Genomic DNA, 23,310 nt, shown 5'->3' with positions numbered 1-23,310 from the left:
CCAGCACTGGCATTAGAAATTGGCACTGTGGGGGCAGGACATGCTAACTTTAACGGATGGTGCCATTAAGAGTTGGCATGGACATGAGACTAAATACCCTGCAATGCTAGGCTGATGGGAACATTGGGAGGGCTCGTTAAATCTGTAGCTATGATGCCTGGCAGAAAAGCTCTGTGGGCAAATAACTGGCATTGTCTTGGTTTTGTGTGCCTACAACAAGGATCCCCTGTATAATCCACTTTGTTAAAAGCCTTGTGTAAAAGCAGAGAACAAGCATGTACGTTCTTAAGATCTAAAAGAAGGTGAATGACCGTTTTTTGTTTCCCTAATTGTAGCAAAAGGGAGATGAAATTCTCTCCCCGTAGGGTTCGTGGAAGTAGAAGAGAATTCTCAAATGGCCCTGCCCAGATGAAATCGAGATTATGGCTAGCATGGCGCTGCCTATAGTGTGGCCGCAGCCTGAATGGCTGGTCCGTTACAGCCTTTGCCGTATTTGGCTAATGTCTGTTACTCCTGCTGGTTCTTTGCAGGATGGTCCAGCAGTTTGGGGTGGACTTTGAGAAGCGGATTGAAGGTTCAGGAGATCAAGTGGACACACTAGAACTCTCTGGTGGTGCCAGAATTAATCGCATCTTCCACGAGAGATTCCCCTTCGAGCTGGTGAAGGTGAAGCTAACACTGGTTTTAATACTTCTGTCCAGTGGTGTTGATTTCTCTCTCCACACAAAGCGGAATGTTGCTGGTTGCCAGCCATATGGCTGGGGGGAGTGTCTCCAGTGTCTATGCCATTCTTCAGGCTTTCTGCTTGTTTAGCAGCCAGCAGAAGGGTCTGTTGACCATCCTTCCCTGGTGTTGGGTTGATCTACTGCTCAGCTAAACCAATGAGCTGGTTAGGAACCTCCCTCTCCTGCCACTTATCCATTGCTGCATGGCATAAGAATCTTTGCCAGAGCAGAGCTGTGAGATGCACACAGACTAGCTTGTCTCCTTATCTTGAGAAGACTGAGAGACGGGATGTTGTCGTTGGGATCAGCTGTCCTGGGGTGTGGCAGAGCAGCAGTTGGTGCTGATGTTTCTAAGTAAGCAAAACCTCCTCCCTGACATATAAAGCAGGGCAGCCGAAAGGTGCTTCTACCTACCTACCTACTCCAGACACCCCATAATAAAGCAGAAACACATCAGGTCTTACGGGAGGGGGGCAGTCTGCTGTACCCCCACCTCTGTCACACACAGGGTGGTAACCAGATGTGCTGTAATTCACTGCTCATTCACACAGCCCTTCTATTGCTTACCTACATGGCAAGCTCCCTGGGGGAGAGGGGCAGTGTCTTTTTACAGGTCTGAAGTACTTAGTGCCAATGGCATGCTATCTCCATCTACAAACAGGTAAATGTATGTTTGCCTCTTGTGGCTGTACGAGAAAGCAGTTTAAAAATGAACCACCTTCAGTTTGAATCCTGAGCCGTGATTGTGCTTCACCCCAGAAGGGCCGTGCTGTAGAATCTAACTGTTGTTTCTTTTTTAGATGGAATTTGATGAAAAGGACTTGAGGCGAGAAATTAGCTATGCAATTAAAAACATCCACGGCATAAGGCAAGTATCGGAGTAGGAGATCTTTAGCGCCAATAACACGTCTTGTTTTCCTATGAGCAGTTCAGTCATGTTTGTACCATTATTCTGTGGTAAACACTTGTACCATGAACCCTATGTAGCTGTCAGTTCTGAACAGCTGCAGCCAGCTGGTGTGCCATGTGGGAAGCAAAAGGTGTTTAGAACCGAAATTCTTTATTGGAAATGGGTAGAGAGAATTAGAGGGTTAACATTTACGTTGCCGATGTAGTTTTCTTCCATGTGTCTGGACAGTGTAGGATTTGATCTAATGCTCTGATTCTGGAGTAGGGTTCTGCTGGCTCCACTAATGGAGAAGGCTCCTCTTGAGAACCAAGAGCAAACTCTAAATGTTATCCCTGTTAGTCTCGCTGGCAGAGTTTAGTAAAGGAGAGAGATCTGTTTCCTCTTGTCCCTTTAAATCAGAGGATAAAAGAATTCCTCCATTGCCTTGTGCATCTTCCCAGATGGGCAGAAGATAGCATGTGGGGAGTGTATATTTTGAGATCTAAACTTCCAACTAAAGGAAAAGGGATCCAGGTTATTGCTGTACCGTTGTGCTTGGGAAATTCTGGCTCAGGGATGCTGTCAAAGAAGATGCATTCCGCATGGACTGAGCTCAGTGATGGAGCTGCACTTGGATGAATCCAGACACTCAGCCCGTACTGTCCCGTGCTGCACTGAGGATGTAGCTCTGAGAACTAGGGAACCGTAGGCCTGACAGGGCTGAGTGTATCATCCCAAAGAGGCCTCCTCTTAGCATGTCTGCCTTCCTGGGCTGCTCCGACTTGTGTTCCCTCTGCCCGAATATTGACTCGGGAATTGCCTACTCTGCTCTTGAAATGCTGCATGGGGTTGAAAAGGCTCCTTGCCCATCCACTTGCAGCATAGATGTGACCTACAATAAAATAGCCTTCAGTGTCTCTGCTCTAGGCAGTGACTCCAGATCCCATGTGCTAGAGAGCAGCTTTGTGTGCATCTAAGTCACAAAGCAGCATCATGCTCTCGATTTGAGGCTTAACCCACCCCCACTCCACGGTATAATTGTGGCTGCACACCCCCAAGAGAAGGTCCTGTTAGTATCGAAGCCTGTCTGTCTTGGGGAGGGAGTCGATGTCTGCTGCTCTCTCATCAGGTCACAGACCGTTGCCTTTAAACCTGTTCACCCATTTTGTTTTTTCTCTGCCATGTCTCTGCCCTCCCTCACCCCTGCGTGTGGATGCCTGTAGGACGGGGCTTTTCACACCAGACTTGGCATTCGAGGCCATTGTGAAAAAGCAGGTGGTGAAGCTGAAAGAGCCTTGTCTGAAGTGTGTCGACCTGGTTATTCAGGAGTTAATCAATACAGTTAGACAGTGTACCAGTAAGGTATTGAACCTGCTGGAGGCTCTCCAGCCCCTTCCTACTAGTGGGGTGGCAAAGCTGGTGTGCTGCCAACATGGCAATGTCCTCTCCTGCCTGGAAAACTCCCCAAAGCTGGATGTGGGTAGGCAAAAGAGATCACGCTGACACTTCACTCCTAGCCTGCTCACTAACCTAACGTGAACACCTCATCATGGACCTGATTGGCATGCCTGGCCCTGGACAGAGGGAAGGAGGGTTGCCTCCTTCACACCTGAGATGCTGGCATTGCCCAGCTCTAAGGAATACCGTCCCCACCTTGGGTCGTGATAAAGATCCAGGCACTGTCCAGCACCATGGGACCTCTGTCTCAGTGTGGCTTAGTGGATAGAGCACTGAACTGGGACTCCGAAGACTGGGGTTCTGTTCCCAGCTTTGACCCTGGCCTGCAGGGTGACCCTTGAGTGTGTCACTCCCCTTCTCTGGGCCTCATATCCCGTTTGTAAAATGGGGTTCATGTTACTGATGTACTTGGTGTAAAGTACTTCAAGATCTACTGATGAGCAGTGCTATGTAAGAGCTAGGGATGATGATTCTCCTAATGCACATAAAGTCTCTGGGCTCTGTCCCTGTGGGAGGATCTATATCCATGTGACCTCCAGCTGCAGTGATCTGTGGCAGATTGGAACAGATGTTGCCAAGGCTTTTGCCTCAGAGTGCTTTGGAGTCTGCCAGGCAGGTGGGCAGGCTATTCCTGGGCTCTGGTGCCTGTCTTAGCATGTGTCTTCTCCATCTGTGAGTTCAGCTGCTGCTTTGCTACACTCTGGGAAGCTGTGGAGAATGGGAGCAAAAGCCGGAAGCAGCTATTGTGGTAAATGATATTTACGCTCATTGTGGTGTATTTATAAATCCTGCAATTAATGAAGTGCTTGATAGTGAGCACCATTTCAAAAGGGTTCTCACTCTCCGGAAGTGTTAATTACCCTGGTACTATGCCGTAGCCCAGGATAAATCAGCCACTCCCATATTTAATAACTAGCTTCTTGGGACAACTCTGCTTTTTAGCTTCATCTGGTAGTAATGGATTGAGGAAATTTCTTTAAAAAAATAAATAAAAAAAATAAAAATTCACATCTCTAAAACTAGCTGTTCCGAGGCAGGATCCTGGGTTAGAGGGATCCCCGGCTCTGATCCAGTCTGTCAAGTTCTGGATGTGCCTGGTAGACAAATGTTTATGTCCGTAGTAAAAGGCCATTTGCCACTTTGAGGCCATTCCAACAAGTGAAATAGCCCCCAGCTCCTGCTTCCCAAAGTGTCTTGCTTGAGCAGAGAACTTCAGCACTCATCCAGTGGTGCATATTGTAGGAGCTGCGGGGGGTTGTTTCTGGGTCAGGAGTGGTGCTCTGTTTTGCTGTGGTTGTAGTGATCTGTGTCACATGGAGAAGCCAGCACTTGCTGTCAAGGTTCCTTCAGTCCCAGCTAACATGGTGGGGAAAACTCGGACTTCTTCCTTGGAATGAGTCAGCACGGCAGCTTGCAGGAGTAACATGCAGATGAGTTCTCGTAGGCATGTCTGCTTCCACGGGAATCCCGATCCAATCAGAACAGCTTGGTCAAGCGGGGCTTGAGATGCTCTCAGCAGGAACTTCTCTGGCGCCAGTAGTGCTCTTTATCAGGTACCACCCACCTGGTCTCGACATGCCCTGTGTCACTGGAAACAGGTTCTAGCCCTAATATAACCCAGTAGATTGGGGAATCTGGAAATGGCGGCAGTCGGCTTCTTCACCCGTCCCTCAACTTCCCCGTGATGCGTAGCAGTGGATCTCTCAAACAGCTAAAGAAAGAAGCGGGCGCTTCATGCCGTCAGAAGGCAGCAGGCAATGTCACTTTGCCCAGGGTAAAGCAGCAATCTTGAAGCCTAGCAGGGCCCTAGATCAGCTGCTGTCTTGAAGCTTGGGATGGAGGGAAGCAAAGGAACCTTTACCTTTATTAAAGGTCCAGTTGAGCAAGACGTTCAGGGCTCAGGTTCTGGTGGGATGTCATCTCCTGCTTTTGGCTCCTGGAAATGCCAGGGGGTGGGAAAGATTCACCATCGTCCCACCTGTTGTAGTCACTTTGTGCCAGTGTAAATGATCACATAACGGGCACAGCAGTGGTGAGCCAGTGAATGACAATCAGATCCTTATGAAGTCCAGGATTTAACCAGATGAATTAAGAATCTGATAGTAAATGAATTAAATGCATTTTTAAAATGAATCTGAGGAAACTGAAGGAATTTCCTGGGGCAAGTGCTGCTGCTTTTTCCTTTGCATGTTACTAACCTTGTTTTTGGTTTAAAAAAAAATCTCATTTTCTTTTCTTTCTGTCTTTGTTGCTGTTTTTTCCACCCTGCGTGCCTTTTGGTGTCTCATCTTTCCGCTCTTGTGCTCTGCATGAGGCAGGACGGGGCTCTTCACACCTGACATGGCTTTTGAAGCTATAGTGAAAAAACAGATTATAAAGCTCAAAGAGCCCAGTTTGAAGTGTGTTGATCTGGTGGTCTCAGAGCTGGCCACTGTCATTAAAAAGTGTGCGGAAAAGGTAACTGGTCTTAATTCTTCCTCTGTCTAATCTGAACATCTGGAATGTATTGGCTCGCAAGACCCAGCTGATCAAAGTGAGTTTGAGACCATTAAACTAACATTTTGGGGATCCGTGTCCATGGACATCTGAACACCTTCAGCCAAGGACACACTTGCAAAGTCTAGACTCATAACGTTAACTTGGCTTTCTGGCATGGGTCCTGCAGAGGCATATTGCACAGGTGTTACTTCACACCATAGCAACAAAGGCTAAAAATGCTCCTGAATTCAGTTAGCCTTGCTTAGCATTAGCCCGTGCTTCATGCCTGGGGGATCTGCTTATCCGTGGGGGATGGGGAAGAGACAATACATTTGCCAAACACATTTAAGGCCCACCAAAAGCTGATCCTGCTGATCTCTTCAGAAACAGCAGAGAACTGACTTTTCTTTGCTGTCCTCTGAGCCCCACTTCTGTCCTACCGACAAAACTGGGGGTTAGTCCAGTCCTTTCCTGCCCTCTTCAGTTTTGTGAGTGCTTCTGTGTCAAGCTTTTTGTGGCTACCGTGATGGCTGCTGTGATCTGATCTTACACTCTCTTACTCCCTGCTTCTCAGCTTGGCTCCTACCCCAGACTACGAGAGGAGACAGAGAGGATTGTTACCACTTACATCAGGGAACGGGAAGGAAAAACAAAGGACCAGGTAAGCTCCTTTTGTGATGTAGGGAGTGTTTCTGTTCTGTGATGCATCCAGCACTTTGGGGGTTGTGATCCATATGGAAGGCGAAGGAAAATGTGACTTGTTCGGGACAGGAGGATGTCTGATCTCAGTGCTGTTTGGGGAGAACCTGACACTCCAACCAGAGCCGTACGGTAAAATAATGTCCAGCTCCACTTTGCGAATCCTCTGAGCCCAGCGCGCCTTTTGCACAGGGCACCAGCAATCCTACAGTACCCTCTACTGGTAGCAATGCAAACCTCACCTTTCTGCAACCGCTGTTGATCTCTACAGCAGTGTGCCGGGCTTTCCAGACCAGTCTTGGTGCTGCGAAGCAGCTTTGATTGACCAGCGCTGACGCCTGTTGTGCTGAAAGTGGCACTTTCATTGTAGGCCTGTTACTGTGTTCAGCTGACTCGGGTGTACGTGTCTTCCAGATTCTCCTGTTGATCGACATTGAGCTCTCTTATATCAACACTAACCATGAAGACTTCATTGGATTTGCCAAGTAGGTTCCTCCCTGCTGTAGCTGGGAAGTGTGGGTTGCAGGACTTCTCGGTAACCAAGGCTCTTAATTGCAAGTAATCGATGAGCATTGAAGGGATGTAGCAACAGCTGCGCAGAGTCCATAGGGCAGGGAGCTGCAGGGTCCTGAAAGCTGCAAACCTGTTCAGTGGATGTCAGAGACGTCGCCTCCCTCTGTTACGGCTGCTGAGCTGCTGGCCGGGCTGGAGTCAGGTGCCTTAGGGCTGGGTGCGGTCGGTGGGGGCAACACTGGCTTCACGTATGCCGTTCCCATTGCTTCTCTAAAGTGAGTCTGGTAAAGTACCTTTGTTCTAGGCCTTCGCCTGAAGGAGGCAGGGGGTGTAGTGCTTGGGGACCAGCCAAGGTCTGGGGCACCATTGTGCTAGGTGCTGTACAGAGTAATGGAAGACCCCTGCCCCAGAGAGCTTAAGATGAAAATAGACGAGACAGAGGGTAGGGGAAAGGGTAGTAAGTCTCTTATCAGTCTCACTGACTGGTGCTTGTGTTTTGGCCAAGGAAACAGGGATCTTCTAAATGTCCACCAGAGCAGACAAGATCTTTTAACGTCTCAAACAATGTAGAGGGTATGAACTAAACCTTCCATAGCAAAGGAAGAACAGAGCCAGGGACTTGTCTACACATGCAAATTAATCCCTAATACGGTAGAGCATAAATTTAAAGTGGATTAACTCTTCCTGATTAACTCCCTGTGTGGATGCCTGTATCTGGAATGAGAGTATCCACAGCTGGATCTAATAAAGAACAACTCCCCTTGTAGGCAAGCCCCAAGGATGGAAGTGCCCTCTTGTTGGTTGAGTGAATGCAATCAGCCCAAGGGCTGTTTTATAGCAGCATGATCAGGGCTCCCCTTCTCACCTTCTTCTGATTCATTTCTGGTTTTCCTCTGGTTTTTCCCCTCTCTTTAAGTCTCTGCTTTTTCATACTTCATTCACGGTTCCTTCCTCTCATAATTTTTCCTGTTTTTCCTTTGAACCACCTCACTCTTTCCTCTGGACTCTTCTGAATCTTCTCTAACGCCCCCAGCTGTTACACTGAGCAGCACTTGACAACAGGGTGGGTACCTGTCGGAAACAGTATGTAATTAGGGTGACTTGTGGGAACGGACTCCTGCTTTCCTTTACCTTCAGCAGCGCGGAAGGATGCGGTTACAGTAGCTGGAACAGCCTTGTGAATGCTGATTTTAAATTAGGCAGAGCCAGAGTGCCTCATGGAGTGATGCTGAGCATTTGACAAACAGTCCTGCCTCCCAGCCTGTAAGGGAGCAACTGTGAGTCAGTTACTCCGGTAGCTTTCAGGTGCATGTCCAGAATCTAGTCAGTTGCACCCAACTTAACTGCAGGTGTCTCCCCACACAGACACCCTTGGATTTCCTCTGGCCATCTGCTAATCTCCTTCAAACCCCACTTCCCCAGCAAACTGCTACCTGCTACTACAGCCTTGGGCTCTTTGATTAGCCTGTGGAGGTTGCTGTGGAGCTCTGGGCAGCACCCCCTGGGCATGCCCCATGCCAGCGTGGGGAGCAAAAGGACTGTAGATAGATCTCAAATATCTAATACAGAGCAAAAATGTTCAAACTACCCCCTTGGATACCATGGTGATGAGCATAGCCCACACATGGCTGGGTTCACTAACCAAGGCCTTGAATTCTTTATCCTATTGCCCTTTTAGTGGCCAAATACAGCTAATGTGTGACGCTTCCTCCACAACAACCTGTAGTCTGTCCCTGCCGGCTGCCCAGGAGGAAGCGTTGCACTAGGGTGAATCAGCCAGATGCTCTGACCTGGAGGCTCCCGAGCTGCACTGGTCTGAAAGCCCCATAGTGCCCCGTGAGCGCTGGTTGTTTGTGTAGCTGATAAACAGAACACTTCAGAAATCTCCTAGCCTCTCAAGTTCAGAGCTCTGATAGCCTCAGATGCCATCAAAAGAGACTCAGTGTTGTGTTCTGTTCTGAGGCTTTACCCCTCAAGGACTAGGCATTTCCCTATTCCGCTCCTCTCCTCGCTGTCTGACTTAACTAAGTGCTTGCAAGGTACTACTTAGCACAAACTGCTGATGTAGATGGTAGCCAGTGAATGCAAGTCGGGTCTCAAAGGCCACAGTAGCTGAGTGTTTATCAGTCACCTTGTGCTGTTGATGTGAAGCTGGTTTGCTTTTTTTATTTCAGTGCCCAGCAGAGGAGCACCCAGCTGAACAAGAAAAGAGCCATCCCAAATCAGGTACTACGCACCAGTTGAATAACTGCATCTCTCTTGGTAGCATAGGCAGAAGTGGCTGAGTATGTTTGGGTCCCACTTGAAGACATGTAAACCTATTCGGTACAATCCTAGAGCTGCATTTTGCAGTCCTAGAAGTCTCTGTGGAGAGCTTAATTCAGACTAGTTGCCGCATTATCCCCCTGTCTGAAGGTGCAGAAGGTTCTGTGTTACCCTGTGTATTTGCAGACACAAAATACAGATATATGCTGCAAGGGGTAGAACCTCCAAATGCCTATATAGCTAGCTGCCCACCTGCATCTGTTCTTAGGGGAATAGATCTTTACACATGGTCTAGGCAAGTGGGAAAACAGCACCAGAGGGCATGTGTAAAATATCTGTGCCCCATCTTATCCCAAGCCAGATGTCTAGCAGAGGACGGGCGTGGGAAAGGCTAGCATCAGAAAGTACCAGGTAGTGATGTTAAACCTTGATTCTCTCTCTTCACACAGCCTTCCAGTTCTGAGTGGTATTGCTATTTAGTCTGCATGACTTGAGAACAGGATTAGAAATGTCCCCATTGCATGGTGTCAGTATACAGACATTTGCTTCTTGTTTGGAAACACTGTAATGAGACATTAACACTGTATAAATATAATTAATAGCATGTAATTGTTTTCTTTTGCTGTTTTTCTGCTTTTTTTCCTACCATTTTTGTGCTTCCTGCTTCTTCCCCCTCATCACTTTGTTTTCCTCACTGTTCTGTCTCCTCGTCCTTTTTTTTTCCTTTTTACCTGCAATCCTAATTTTGCGCACCTAAAGGGTGAGATATTGGTAAGTACCCGTATAGTGTGATAGTGAACTATAGATGAAGCCTAGTGATGGAGACACCCCGTTTAAAACAAAAAAACAAAAACAAACCCCCCCCCACCCCTGCAAATCTAAGAAAGAGGCACTTATCTTCTTAAAACCAAGTACACTTACTGTCTAGAAAAGCAGGCACCTTCCAAATGGAGCAACATGGCTTTTGTTAGGATCCTCCTTTGCAGAGGGAAACCTTGTGGGATCGCCTGATCTGACTTAAAAACTACTGGACTCCTCCTGGCATATTGTGGGGAAAGAGACAGGTGTGAAGTGGGGGGCATAGACAGCCCTGGAGGCTGAAATGCCTGTTTATTACCTAAATCCCCTGCTGCTGTCTCCTACCTGCCCTGGACGGACCCAATAGTCTTGGGCTGAGAGGGCAACTCAGCCCACAGTTCATAACACTGCAGCCCTTAACAGATGTTGATGCCCTGAAGGTGGGGTCGAGCCATAGAAATACCTAGGATAGAGGCAGTGAGAGATCCTATTCCCCCTTCGATCTCTTATCTCTCCATCTGCCTGCTTCCATGCTCCTAGGGGCATTTGTGGGGGAAAGCGTATGGCTCGAGTACATTGCATTATGGGCACTTTCTGCCCTCTGAGGCTAGGTCAAGAAGCAGTGGTCTTAAATTGCAGCAAGAGTGGTTTAGGTTCATAGAATATCAGGGTTGGAAAGGACCTCAGGAGGTCATCTAGTCCAACCCACTGCTCAAAGGAGGACCAATCGCCACCTAAATCATCCCAGCCAGGGCTTTGTCACGCCTGACCTTAAAAACCTCAAAGGAAGGAGATTCCACCACCTCCCTCGGTGACACATTTCCGTGCTTCACCACTCTCCTAGTGAAAAAGTTTTTTTTCCTAATATCCAACCTAAACCTCCCCCACTGCAACTTGAGACCATTACTCCTCATTCTGTCATCTGCTACCACTGAGAACAGTCTAGATCCATCCTCTTTGGAACCCCCTTTCAGGTAGTTGAAAACAGCTATCAAATCCCCCTTCATTCTTCTCTTCTCCAGACTAAACAATCCCAGTTCCCTCAGCCTCTCCTCATAAGTCATGTGTTCCAGACCCCTAATTATTTTTGTTGCCCTCTGCTGGATGCTTTCCAATTTTTCCACATCCTTCTTGTAGTGTGGGACCCAAACCTGGACACAGTACTCCAGATGAGGCCTCACCAATGTCTAATAGAGGGGAACGATCACGTCCCTCGATCTGCTGGCAATCTCCCTACTCATACAGCCCAAAATGCCGTTATCCTTCTTGGCAACAAGGGCACACTGTTGACTCGTATCCAGCTTCTCGTCCACTGTAACCCCTAGGTCCTTTTCTGCAGAACTGCTGCCTAGCCGCTCAGTCCCTAGTCTGTAGTGGTGCATGGGATTCTTCTGTCCTAAGTGCAGGACTCTGCACTTGTCTTTGTTGAACCCCATCAGATTTCTTTTGGCCCAATCCTCCAATTTGTCTAGGGCCCTCTGTATCCTATGCCTACACTCCAGCGTATCACTCCTCCCAGTTTAGTGTCATCTGCAAACTCGCTGAGAGTGCAATCCACACCATCCTCCAGATCATTAATGAAGATATTGAACAAAACCAACCCCAGGACCGACCCTTGGGGCACTCCGCTTGATACCGGCTGCCAACTAGATGTGGGGCCATTGATCACTACCCGTTGAGCCCGACTATCTAGCCAGCTTTCTATCCACCTTATAGTCCGTCTATCCACCCCGTACTTCTTTAACTTGCTGGCAAGAATACTGTGGGAGACTGAATCAAAAGCTTTGCTAAAGTCAAGGAATAACACGTCCACTGCTTTCCCCTCATCCACAGAGCCAGTTGTCTCGTCATAGAAGGAATATTAGATTACTCAGGCATGATTTGCCCTTGGTGAGCCCATGCTGACTGTTCCTGATCACTTTCCTCTCCTCTAAGTGCTTCAGCTTGGACATTAGGAAAAACTTCCTAACTGTCAGGGTGGTTAAGCACTGGAATAAATTGCCCAGGGAGGTTGTGGAATCTCCGTTATTGGAGATTTTTAAGAGCAGGTTAGACAAAAACCTGTCAGGGCTGGTCTAGATAATCCTTAGCCCTGCCTTGAGTGCAGGAGACTGGACTAGATGCCTCTCAAGGTCCCTTCCAGTCCTACAATTCTCATGGGAAGCAGAGCGTGAGTTGGAGTAAGTGTGGCTAAACCCAGTGAGCAAGATTGGCTGACTGGTGGGTGGGGGGCAGGTCTCTTCCTAGCTGGCTGGCTGCCAGCCCTGCTGCCTGCATTCCAACTCCTCGAGTGGCTGCACGAGCGTAAATGGCTGGTGGCACCCAGCACTGCCTGAAATCAAGGTTAGCTGCACCAGTGCAAACTGCCCCCTCTGACAGGGGTCTGCCCCCAGGCAGGTACCCTGGGGAAGATCCCCTCAGATGATCCTTCCTTTTGTGTAAGGAAGAGCTGAGTAATTTGCCTGCCTGTATGAAAAGCTGCCAAATAGGGCTTTTCCTTTAAGTGTACTTGCTTCTAAGGGAGGGTGAGGTCTCTCTGAATGAAAACCAGTTTGCCTTCTCGGACGAACAGTGCCCTCTGGAGGGGGTGGGTCGCAAACTGGCTGGTGTGTACCTGGGGCTCAAATCTCAGACTGCCCAAGAAAATGGAAATGCGTGCTGCTTCTGGCTGGAGGAGTCTTTAACCTTGGTCAGGGTGCCCCCGCTGGTACTTAACAGCTGCCGAAAACGTCCTTTCCCCAATGTTCCCCTGGAGATATACACAGACACACTGGAGGCAGTTTAGGAATGGCTCGTGAGAAGATCCCTTCTGTCTGATGCAGTCAAACCTCACGAGGCTGTGGTGGGGCAGAGGTAAAAGGAGCTTTAACACCACCACCTTCATAGGGAGAGAATGGCCCCCTTTTCCACGTGGACTGGAAACGTGCCTGACGCTGGGTTCAGAGGCGGACCTGGTCCGAACTGGGATTGGAGAGAAGTGGTGTCAACCACCCTGCTTCTCTCCAAAGTGCTTTGAGGATTGGCCGTCATATGGTGGAGCAACTGAGGCGCAGAGGGGAAGGGCCCCGCTTGAGTTTGTCACACCTGGGAGTAGAAAGCTGGGTTCCCTGCCGCGCTGCCGCTGTGCTCAGACCCACTAGATGTTGGTGTGGGTTGAATAACTGAGGCTTCTGGCCACTTAGTCTATGGCAGGGGTTCTCAAACGTCATTGCAGTGCGGCTCCCTTTCGACAATAAAAATTACTACGTGACCCCAGGAGCGGGGACTGAAGCCTGAGCTAGCCGGAGCTCCGGGTGGGGGGCGGGGCAGCCAAAGCGCAAGGGCTTCAGTCCTGGGCAGGGGCCTGTAATCTGAGTCCTGATGCCCAAGACTAAAGCCTTTGGGCTTCGTCCCTGAGCCCCAGCAAATCTAAACGAGCCCTGGCAACCCCATTAACGTGAGGTCACGACCCACTTTGGGGTCCTGACCCACAGTTTGAGAACCGCTGGCCTCTGGGGATTTTAAGTGTTTATCTCCCTGCCAGCTGGGTGGTTTTGAGCCAGTCGTGGGTCCCCTTCCAGTTTGTAGTGGCTCAGTGTACAACAGAATTTGGCTTTGACCCTAGAAGATGACACGTACCCTTACGGAATTCCAGCAACCCTTGGCACTGCTCTGGGTATCCTCAACCTAAAAAGCTAGCAAGGAACTGCGTGCAGCTGCCACTAAAAACGGTGAATAAACTAAGGGAACCCTGAACCATCTGCAGGTCCAGGCTCTCAGGAGAGAAGCATCATAGGAGCATCGGGGTATCTTATGAGCCTGGTGAAAGCCTCGGCAGCAGAGGCGTAAAGAAGGCTTTGCTTGCCATCAGACATTCTCCTGGGTTAGTGGTGTTTTGCAAGGCACCAGTCCCAGGCAAGAAGGCAGGTTCTGATGCAGGGGTTGTTGATGAGACAAACCAACCCCTCCCACAGTTGAGTCAGTGCCCATTCGTGCTCTCCCTGGGGAAGTTTGCCCACATAAAGATGGCATAAATGGTATTGCCCCATTAGTCATTGGAGCTACCGTCACTTACACCAGCTGAGGTTCTGGCCCAAGTACCCCTCTAGTGATCTCCGCTTGATCTCCCTACTTTTGGAAACTTACAAGCCTCTATCTCAGCCATTGGTAGCCATCTTGTAAGTTTCCCAGAGTTCTGTTGCTTCCATTTCCTTGTGGCATCACATGGACTTTTCCGAAGCACTAAGTGAATCCTCCCGAGGGCCTGTTTGTTGCCTCCCATGTCTCCAATTCGGTCCCCTTAAGGCTGGTCCTCCATCACTGGCTGAAAGAATGCAGATTGTAATGTGGTGATGGGAAGGTGGAGATCTGACTATCCGGGATGTAAGCTACCAATCATGCTGGGCCGCTTCTGATTTGGAGTGATGCAAAGCTGGAGGCAAGAGAGTTGAATTTACATGCTCCAATCCATCGCTGCAGAGGGATCCCACCTGCGGTGCCAGCCCCAGAAACGTGCTTCACGCACTCCCTGTTGGGGTCTCGCTCATCAATGAAGGGGAAGTATTCACTCTTCAAAGGAATCTCCTTCTGGGTGTTCTGCTGTGCTGCTTCTGTCACTGGAATGCTGTACAAACGAGCTAATCCGCTCCACCTTCCTGGGAGCTGGCTTGGTAACAGTGCCTCACTTTGCCCATTTCTCAGGGGCAAGAGAGGTACCCTGGGCCTCCCAGCTAGTCCGTGCCAGAGTTGAGATTAGAACTGGGCATTTCTGGCTCCCAGGAATAAGTCCTTCCTTTCTGCTAAAACTTCTCTTAGCTCCATGCTACATAATTGATCCCTTAACATCCAGGCCTCTGCTGCCACAGCTCTCCCGCCCTGCCCTGTAACTGCTGTTCCAGAAACAGCTGTCTCTTATCCTTCCCCGGTGCTGCTGATCATTGTCTTCCCAGGAGTCCAGGTTTAAGCCTCTGGATCTGCTACTAATCCACCAACCCAAGTCCTGTTTCTCTGCGCTGTGCCTACAAGCCAACTCTGTTCTAATTCTCTCTACCTCTCAGACGCCCTGCTTCCGCTCTTCTGCCTCTGGTCCTTTAAAACCAAATTCACTTCAAATTCAGATTTGTTTAAATGGGAATCAGAATCTCAAATTTAAAAGAGAACCTAAAAGGGAATGAATCTAAGGGGTGAAATCTTTAACCTGGTTTCCTTTTTGCCATCTCAATTTCAGGGCTTCTTCCTTCCCTCCACCAGAAAATCTGTATGAGTTAAGTTTTAGCTCTAGCAGCCTGTGCCCGCTGATGCACTGAGCTTTGTGTGTGTGTGTGTGTGTGTGTGTGTAACATGTTTGCCTTTGTTGTGGCTTTTATGTCGGTAGCCACCTGAGCAGCTTTGACAATGAGAACAGCCTTAGTGTGATTCCCTTGACACTAGTTCCCAAGCAGCATCTGGAACAATCATGGCATGAAAGGCTTCTCTTGCTTCGCACACTAATCCTGGCACTAGAAGCTAATATGAACTAAAGTCCTGCCCTAGTCAGATTCTCAGCCGCAAGTTCCTGGGACTCATATCACTGCTGCTGACAGGTGGCTCCTATATAAGCAATAGCAAAGAAATTCCGAGATCTAGCGTGTTCACTTCTTCTCCACATACCCACGTGGGTCACTTACCCCCCCTCCAATCCATCCATTGGACTGATTTGAGTCAACCCTCTAGACATGTGCTGAAAGCTTTTTCCCTAGTATATGTGCATTACTAACCGGCATGGTGATACTAATGTGTGCGGAGCGCTTGGGTAGAGTGACCGTAGCCCTCGATGTTCCTGTGATCAACCCTGCTTGGGCAGCCGAAGCCTCTTGGCCCCTCTAAATGTAGTCTATGTGGATGACTTTAGTTCAGGCCTACGCCCGACTGCAGTGCAGTGTGTTCTGCTGGAAGCACAGAGTCTAGGCACTAAGTGATCATCCTATTGTGAGCCCTCTAAAAGAGGGTGGGGTTGCAACGTAGAATGTGTTTCAAAAGAAGCTATTGAAGCCCAGTTCTTAGGATATTGTAACTATTGAATGTTGGGCCAGAGAACAGTTCTCCAGACTGTAATCTCTTCTAGGTTTACCAAGCCTGTGCTGTTACTACAGGATCTGATGCCTGTTAAATGGCTGTTTATAACAGGCTTCTCATACTCCCTCTTATTGGTTTTGCTGTTCATCATAAGTAGCTTCCCAGACAATCCTCCACCCTGAGGAGTTCAGCAGGCCAGAAATAGAAGATTTACTGGCATCTGGTAACCTTAACGTTCAGAGAGCTGATAAAGGCCGTTTGGCCTGATCTAATGGAAACGAAAACCCAGGCTTGAGCAGTTGGGTCCCCTTGGCATCTGGAAATGGGTCATGCAGGCAAAAAGGACTAGCAGAAGACTAGCATCAGGTATCTGTGTGCTGTAGTCTTTGGGCTGGGCCAGTTGTGTCTCATTGGCTTTCACAGTAGTCCTTTATGTGAAGACCCTGAGGTAGAGTCACAAGCATGTAGGGTAACGCTGCGGACAAGACAGGGAAAGACTTTCCAGAGGCAGAGGAAGGGGGTCTGTTGTATTCAGACAGATCGGGAATAACCTGCAGTACTCCTCCCCTCAGTGGCTATTGCACAACAACAGTGAAAGGGCCCAAAAGGCATGGAGCAACTCCTTCCTGATTTGAAACACCGAAAATTCTCACCTTGCCAAGTATTTTGGGGCAGGCTCTGCCATACCATTGTAGTCTCCAGTGCTACTGTCTGTCACTGAAGTTACACTGATCTAACAGTACACAACCTAGCCCTGTTTGGCTGAGCAGTGAGCTGCTTGTTAGCCCCAAGGTTTTTTTTGGTACAAAACAAAATGGGATTGTCTGGAGAGTGGCACCAATGATGACTCAGGTTTCAGACCCTTTTTCAGTGGCCCATCGGGGGGCTGCCAAGACTTGCCTTTGTGGTGATCAGTTATGAAAAACTTCAACAAAGGCAAGGGGTAGCAAAGACAAACACTGGAATATCCAGACTGGAGACTTCTTTATACCATCGGCTGTTCTAGGGAACCCACTGCTGGGAGTTGCTCTCCAAAGTCCATTGCCTCTAGGACAAAAACCCATCTTCTAGGACCAGATCCTTCCCTGGCTTTAGCGGAGCGAGCTGTGTTCAGAGCAGGGATGAATGTGGCTCAGTACATCTCTGAGCACTGGGATTATGGCAGTCGAGACTCAGGTTGTTCTTTTAGGTGGTCTCCAGCTACTTTTTCCTCAGTGGAAAGATAAAGGGGAGAGAACAGTGCCTTAGTTGTTATCAAGAGCCTTTGCAGTGAAGGTGATGGTACATGCTATAGATCAGCCAGTACTAGAGATCACACGCAGCTGTAATTCAGCTTTCTCCTAATGCTGTGCTGTGGGGGGGACAGGATGTTGGCCAGAATTAGTCCCCTTCCAGTCCAAATTATGATCAAGATAAGTGCATGAACAGGGTTATCTGGCAGGGTGACCTCTGCTAGCAGATGACCTAGAAGGTCCCTTCCAACCCTACGTAAGAGGGGTCCGAGTCACGCTGGCCTCTGTTTGCTCATTGTGTGGTGGGAAACGCTTCTGCCTGCCCTGGAAAAGCTGGCTGCTGCACAAGCCTCCAGACCATGCAGTGCTTCCTCCTCGTCTCGTAACGTGCTGCTTGCGAAGCTGGGCTTGGGCAGTACTGCTTCACTGCTGCTGGCCCCGGCTCCCGTTCTGCTGTTGCCGTCCTGTGCGTGTCACTCAGCACTGGCTTGGGGAGCCCCAGCCTTTCCGAAGGCCATGCAGGAGCAATGGTTTCACAGGCTTTCCAGTGGGAAGTCCAGGGCAGCCTCGAAGGAAGCCGGATGTGCTTCCTGCTGTGAGTGAGTGCAGCTTGGGGAGCGGCAGAATGGAGGGATGGGGAGATGCTCACCCCCCTGTTCGAACTAGCCATAGTGTTGTCCTGGCCATTCTCAAAGGGGGTGCAAGGTCATGCGGACTCACTTCCTGCTCTGAAGGGGATGAGGGGAGCAAATACCCTAGTTCCTGGACTGGCTATTCAGGGGGTCCATTGAGCCTGGCTTATTTCCAGAAAGCTCTTTGGTCCCCTGGGTGAGTAGCACCCAGGTAAGCTATAAACTGCAGGCTCAGATTTCCCGTCCCCTCGATAATACTGCTGTGGCAATAAGAAGCTGGATTTGAGTGCATCTGCTCTGCATTTCTGTGACCCAGACCATTGGTGGCGGCTGGCGGAATCACCAGGGGAGAACTCTGCAGTGTGGTCTTGCTGTACAGACGCTGTGGCCAGTGCGCCTCTGGTCTGGATTCCCCCAAGGGGCCCCTCCCTCTGCCTAGAGAGTTGTAATCTAGGTGTGAGGGCTGCTGAGATGGCCAAATCTGCAGGCCTGTCCTATTACTCTTGGTAAAACCTGCTTTGGACTCCTGGCTGGAAAAAATGTGCCAGGCTCCCTTTGAGAAATGGGGCTGCTTCCCTGCCTATCACTGGTAGGTTTCCATGGGGCAGACCCTACTCACAAGCTCTCCTGCCAAGACGCAGAAGGAAAGTAGGGCCCAGGTTAACGATGAGCAGCAAATTAGGAGTCCTAGAGAGCCCCAGACCCCTCTCTGCTCTAGGCAGCTTAAAGATGAGCGGGTGGCCAGAAAATAAGGATTCCAAGCTAGCCTGTAACCTATTCTCTCTCCCCTGCCCCACCCCACGTTTTCCCACTCCTCTTGTTTCCTTCAGGTAATCCGCAGGGGCTGGCTGACGATTAACAACATCAGCATAATGAAAGGAGGCTCCAAGGAGTACTGGTTCGTGCTGACTGCAGAGTCTCTGTCCTGGTACAAAGATGAGGAGGTGTGTATTGGCTTGGCTGGTGACCGTGAAAGGTGGTGCTTATGGTCCGCATCTGGCCTGGGGCACTCTGCCCTGCCACTCTGCTGGTAGTGAACGGCCTCATGCCACTTCACCACCAGGAGCAGCTCATTCAACTGCTGCTGGTGGAACCGGTTGGGTTGACATGCAGCTTGTACATCACTACAGAAACCCAGGGGGAGGGCAGGTTTTGGGCCGATCAGCCCCTAGATTCAAACCCTTGAACTGTAGCTGCATTATGGGAATGTCTAGAAGAATGTGACTGAGCAGCCAGTTCCTGGCACTTACCCTGGATTTGTCACTATGGCAGGTTGTGAGTGTGGGTCCGACATGCTTCGTAACAGCGTGTCCTGGGGCTGGCTGCTAAAGTAAAACCTCTCTGTGTTCATTGTGAGCTTCTGGGGCTGTTACCAGTGACTGCTTTCCTGCCATCACTTTAGAACCCTGTTGTTGCCCTCTGAGCAAGGTGATGGGCATGGCCATGGGACACAGGCTGTGGTGGGGGCATGTGGGATTGGCAGAGCAGGGAGTTACCAAATTCAGCTGCCCGTGAAACCGAGGGGAACATGGGTTAGTCTCAAAAGATGCTTCGGCTCATACCCTTCTCATGAATCCAGTGTGGTAAAGTTTGGCTGACTCCCCTCAGGAATAGCCGGGGTGTGGGGAGCGTGGACTTGCGCTGGGCCCGAAGTCTTGGTTTGCTGGTTTTGAATCCATGGAAGGTTCTGCTGACGACCCCACTGGACTGTCCGTGATGCCCAGCCATCTCCCTGTGTGCTAAAGCGCACACAGGAATGAGACCCCGACTCCTTGTCACTATATGGGCAGCCATTCTGAATCAGCAGGGTCCCAGCCAGCACATTCCATGTCTCCAGACACTCCCAGGGAGCTGCCTGTTGTGTAAACCGCAGATAAGAAGTAAGCTAGTGGGACTCTTACAAAAGGCAGCTGCCTTGGTTTAGTGGAGACCAGGTCTAGTGTGGGCAGCGTATCACACACAGCCATGACTGCAAGTGCCAAACAGATCATCATAACCATGTCTCTACCCCATTGTCTCGGTGGTTTTTGTCTGATGTAACCAGCGTTGCAAGAAGCTTCCAAAATCATTAGCCCCTTGGCTAGTAGAGAGAGCAGGGCCCCCCTCACCTCAACTGAACCAATGTACACTGAAATACACAAGATTTCAGACCCGAAGAGGTACTGAGCCCCTAGGGAACTCTCCGCGGTACAGATCCAGTGTGTGCACACGCGCCCTAAACAAGGGAAATTTAAATAATCCAAGATGCAGAATTCTCCTGGTAAGTGCAGCTAGGGACATTGCAGAGTAGTTCAGAGAGATTTAGGAGGCTTTTTAATAACCAGTGTCTGTAGAATAGTCATTTGGGTTTAAACATTGCAGGGCTGTGCCGGTGCAGGAGAGCCAGAAAGGTACGGGAGGTCGAGTGAATTTCACTAAGTAAAAATCAGTGGGGCAATCCGCTTCATTGTCGGGTTCTAGCCTTAACCTAAGGGAATCCGCTAGCTGGTGAGCGTGGGTCCGACACGCTTCAGAACAGTGTGTCCTGGGGCTGGCTGCTAAAGTAAAACCTCTCGGCATTCATTGCAACCTTATGGGGCTGTTACAACTAACTGTTTTCCAGCCATAACTTCAGAACCCTGTTATTAACCTCACAGTCTTGTGGGAGTTGGGAGCGCTCAGAGTAATATTCTATGCTGGGGAAGTGTCTGAAAATTCACCCTTGGCAGTATCCTCTCCGCAGTCCCTCAGGAGGTTCTTATTGGGTTAGTAACCCATGTGCTGAGGTGGTACCGAGTGCCTCCCGCATGCAGTTATTGGAGTGGACAGGGAGTGCCTTCAGGTTTAGACAAACGTGATCTGGGCTTGGCAGTAGCTGGCCACTGCCTAGCCGGGTGCTCTCAACAAAGGTGGCCCCTAGCGTGCCAGATCTCCTGAACTCGAGGCTGTTGATTGTCTCTCCTGGTCCCTGGAGGAAGGGATAGTGGTGCTCGGAAGCAGAGGTGGCCATGTGTGGTGTGGGCACGCAGCTGGGATGTTCAGAATGCAGTAGCAAATCCCTCTGATCTGACAGGCATCACTGCTGTGTGGGCGCAAAATTGCCATGTTGTCATCCTGCAGGCCCCTCGGCCAACTGGACGCGAGGAATTGTTACTGAATAACACCTGGCTCTTACTTAGTGCTTTTCAGAGGTCAGGATCACTGGCCCCATTGTACAGACGGGCAAACTGAGGCACAGGGAGGGAAGTGACTTGCCTACAGTCACCCAGCAGGCCAGTGGCAGTGCTGGGAATAGAACCCAGATGTCCTGAGTCCCCAACCATTGCTCTGGCCACTAGGCCATGCGGCTTTCCTAACATTCACTGGATCAGTCCCCATAGTCCCCTGCTTTCTGCCTGGAAATTAAAATGTATTATGCCAGTGCGGCAGGTCTTGGTGAAAGCTGGTGCCTCTTTGGGCTAAGCCCTCTTGGCTAGGGAGATCGGGCCAGAGCTGTCGTATCCTAGCCTGTGCTCCTCTCAGCTGCAGGGGCTGGAAGAAGAGGAGGGGAGGCAGTGTCCCTTCTTAGCACCACTCGGTGTCTGGAACCGAGACGCCACACTCTCATTTTCCAGCACTTCCACCCCCACAGTCTGAAAACCGGATATTTTCCCTCCCCATGTCACCCGTCTCGCAGCCAGGCTCCCGTGGCTTGGCGTTGGTGCAGGGCTGGGTGGAGAGGGATGGACCAGGGGGCAGAAGAGAGATCGTGAGCGGGAGGCTCTAGTTTCTGTGAACATGCTGCTCAGAAAAGGAGATGTTAACAGAACTTTATTTCCCCATCTCACTGTACAGTTTAACATCCGCTCCAGGAGGCAGCCTCCTTACCCGAGGAAGACCCAGACATTCTTTGTTCTTGTCCTTTCTTCCAAGGAAGCTGCAAAGATTAACCTCTCTCTGCAGAGAGGCTGTAAATCTAGATAAATTTAAAAAAAACTTAAATCTACCTCCTAAAAGAGAAGGAAACATGTAGAACTGATAAATTTCATTCTAGCCTATTCCCCTACCCCCATCCCTGGCAGCCTGTTTCCTGTGAGGAGGCCTCTCTGGGGGCGCTTGTCTGGCCCCTCTGCTGTGGGTAATGAGAACCAGCAGGCTGCAGATGAATGAGGCTCTGTATTCAGCAGGCACAAATTGCCTACCCCCCATGCCACTAGAAATGAGCTGCTGCTTGCAGAGAATTTCCAGAAACACCCAGCTGCTGCCGGAAAAGCACTTTAAAAATAGCACCCCATAGACCTGGTCTAGGCAAATGCGAGGGAAAGCATATTAAATATGGAATAATAAAGCAACATAGGTTTAAACATCAATCCGACTAACCCATCTGTGACTGGAGTAGCCATGCAGCCATAAGAACTCATGCACCTGGTTAATTCTAGCCGATAAGAACAGTAACGATAAACATTTGCTCCAAGGCTTACGGTAAACGAGGGCAAGCGAAGTCTCGAATAGCTGCATACGTTGCCTGCCTTACCTGGGTCTGCTGAGCTGCTCCCGGCTGCCGCTTTACCAAACCCAATCTAACCAATGTGCAGACTACTGTACACCTTTATAGCCTCCTGAACAGGTAGTCTGAACACTGGGCAGGCTGGGCTGGAATCTGTTTCAAACCTCCCATGGCATCCATGTTTTTTGTGGGTTGTTTTTTTTTTTTTTTTTTTCCCCTTTTTCCCCCTCCCGGGTTTTTATAAGAGAAGCTGTTCGGTGAAAAGGATCCGCTTTGTCTCATCTGACGTGGCAAAGTCTGCAACCGAATCCAGTCTGGAAAAAAGTTGTGGGTTTTTCAGGAAATTGTACGGAGGGGTGGGGGGTGGCTGTGGGGGGAGGGTTTAGGTTCATGGCCTCTCTACAAAGGAGAACGTCACTTTTGGGGCTGTGTGCGCGCAGCATCTGGAGACGCAGGGCAGTTGGAGTTATAAACAATTCCAGATGTGGCGTTTCGGCAGCAAGACGGCTTGTGTGACTCAGTTGGGTGGCCCCTCACTTCACTGGCCTGCAGCCTGTTAAATAAGCAGTGTCCTTTGTGCCAGATTCCTAAAACCGCTTCTCCCCACTCCCCGGGAAGGGGAGGGGGAAAGACGCATGGACTGTGTCCATAAGCCCCTCGGAGCTGTTTACAATGCAAAATGGGTTTACAGCTGTGCTGCAGCTGACATAAAGTCCCAGCACTACCCATGGGGCCTGTAGGGGACTGGATCCCCCTTTTCCCCCCCGCCAACAAATGTAGCCTCCGTTCTAGCACCTCTTTTACATTTATGTTGAAATGAACTAAGCCCAGTGCCCTTAGGACCATGTGGAGAAGTACGGCATGACATTTTTAGTCTGTGGTTAATAATTTAGACTCCGATGCTAGGGCTGGGGATTGTCAGCCTGGATCTAGAGAGCACTGCATTGCAGAGCTGAGTGTCCCTGCGCTTTGGTGGATGTGAAGCATCAAAGTTTCCAAACTATTTGAGGTTAGGTGGGAACTTTCCCTGGAGGCAGGTTCTCCCATTACCGTCTCCTGGACAGTGGTGGTTCTGAAAGCAGCTGGTACTGGCCTCTGTCAGAGTCCAGATACTCGACGAGAT

The 23,310-nt window shown here is 49.8% G+C and overlaps 1 protein-coding gene across 12 annotated transcripts in view; it reads left to right on the top strand.

Annotated features, from left to right (window-relative positions):
* The window catches only part of DNM2 (dynamin 2), a 59,160-nt gene that overhangs the window by 27,827 nt on the left and 8,023 nt on the right, over positions 1 to 23,310 (top strand). For 2 of the 12 annotated variants that reach the window (XM_073318847.1, XM_073318846.1), the window contains exons 8-16: positions 531 to 666; positions 1,526 to 1,593; positions 2,838 to 2,976; positions 6,125 to 6,211; positions 6,664 to 6,734; positions 7,796 to 7,825; positions 8,937 to 8,988; positions 15,032 to 15,061; positions 18,553 to 18,666. In XM_073318847.1, the coding sequence (XP_073174948.1) occupies positions 531 to 666; positions 1,526 to 1,593; positions 2,838 to 2,976; positions 6,125 to 6,211; positions 6,664 to 6,734; positions 7,796 to 7,825; positions 8,937 to 8,988; positions 15,032 to 15,061; positions 18,553 to 18,666 (727 nt within the window). Of the gene's footprint in view, positions 1 to 530; positions 667 to 1,525; positions 1,594 to 2,837; positions 2,977 to 5,390; positions 5,530 to 6,124; positions 6,212 to 6,663; positions 6,735 to 7,795; positions 7,826 to 8,936; positions 8,989 to 9,786; positions 9,799 to 15,031; positions 15,062 to 18,552; positions 18,667 to 23,310 lie in introns of all 12 variants that reach the window. The other 10 variants (XM_073318856.1, XM_073318853.1, XM_073318855.1 and 7 more) reach the window with 7 other exon arrangements.

Source organism: Lepidochelys kempii, chromosome 20, assembly GCF_965140265.1.
Source record: "Lepidochelys kempii isolate rLepKem1 chromosome 20, rLepKem1.hap2, whole genome shotgun sequence".
Taxonomy (NCBI): domain Eukaryota; kingdom Metazoa; phylum Chordata; order Testudines; family Cheloniidae; genus Lepidochelys; species Lepidochelys kempii.
The sequence above is the reverse complement of the archived record's forward strand: the minus strand, read 5'-3'. Positions and strand labels throughout refer to the sequence as shown.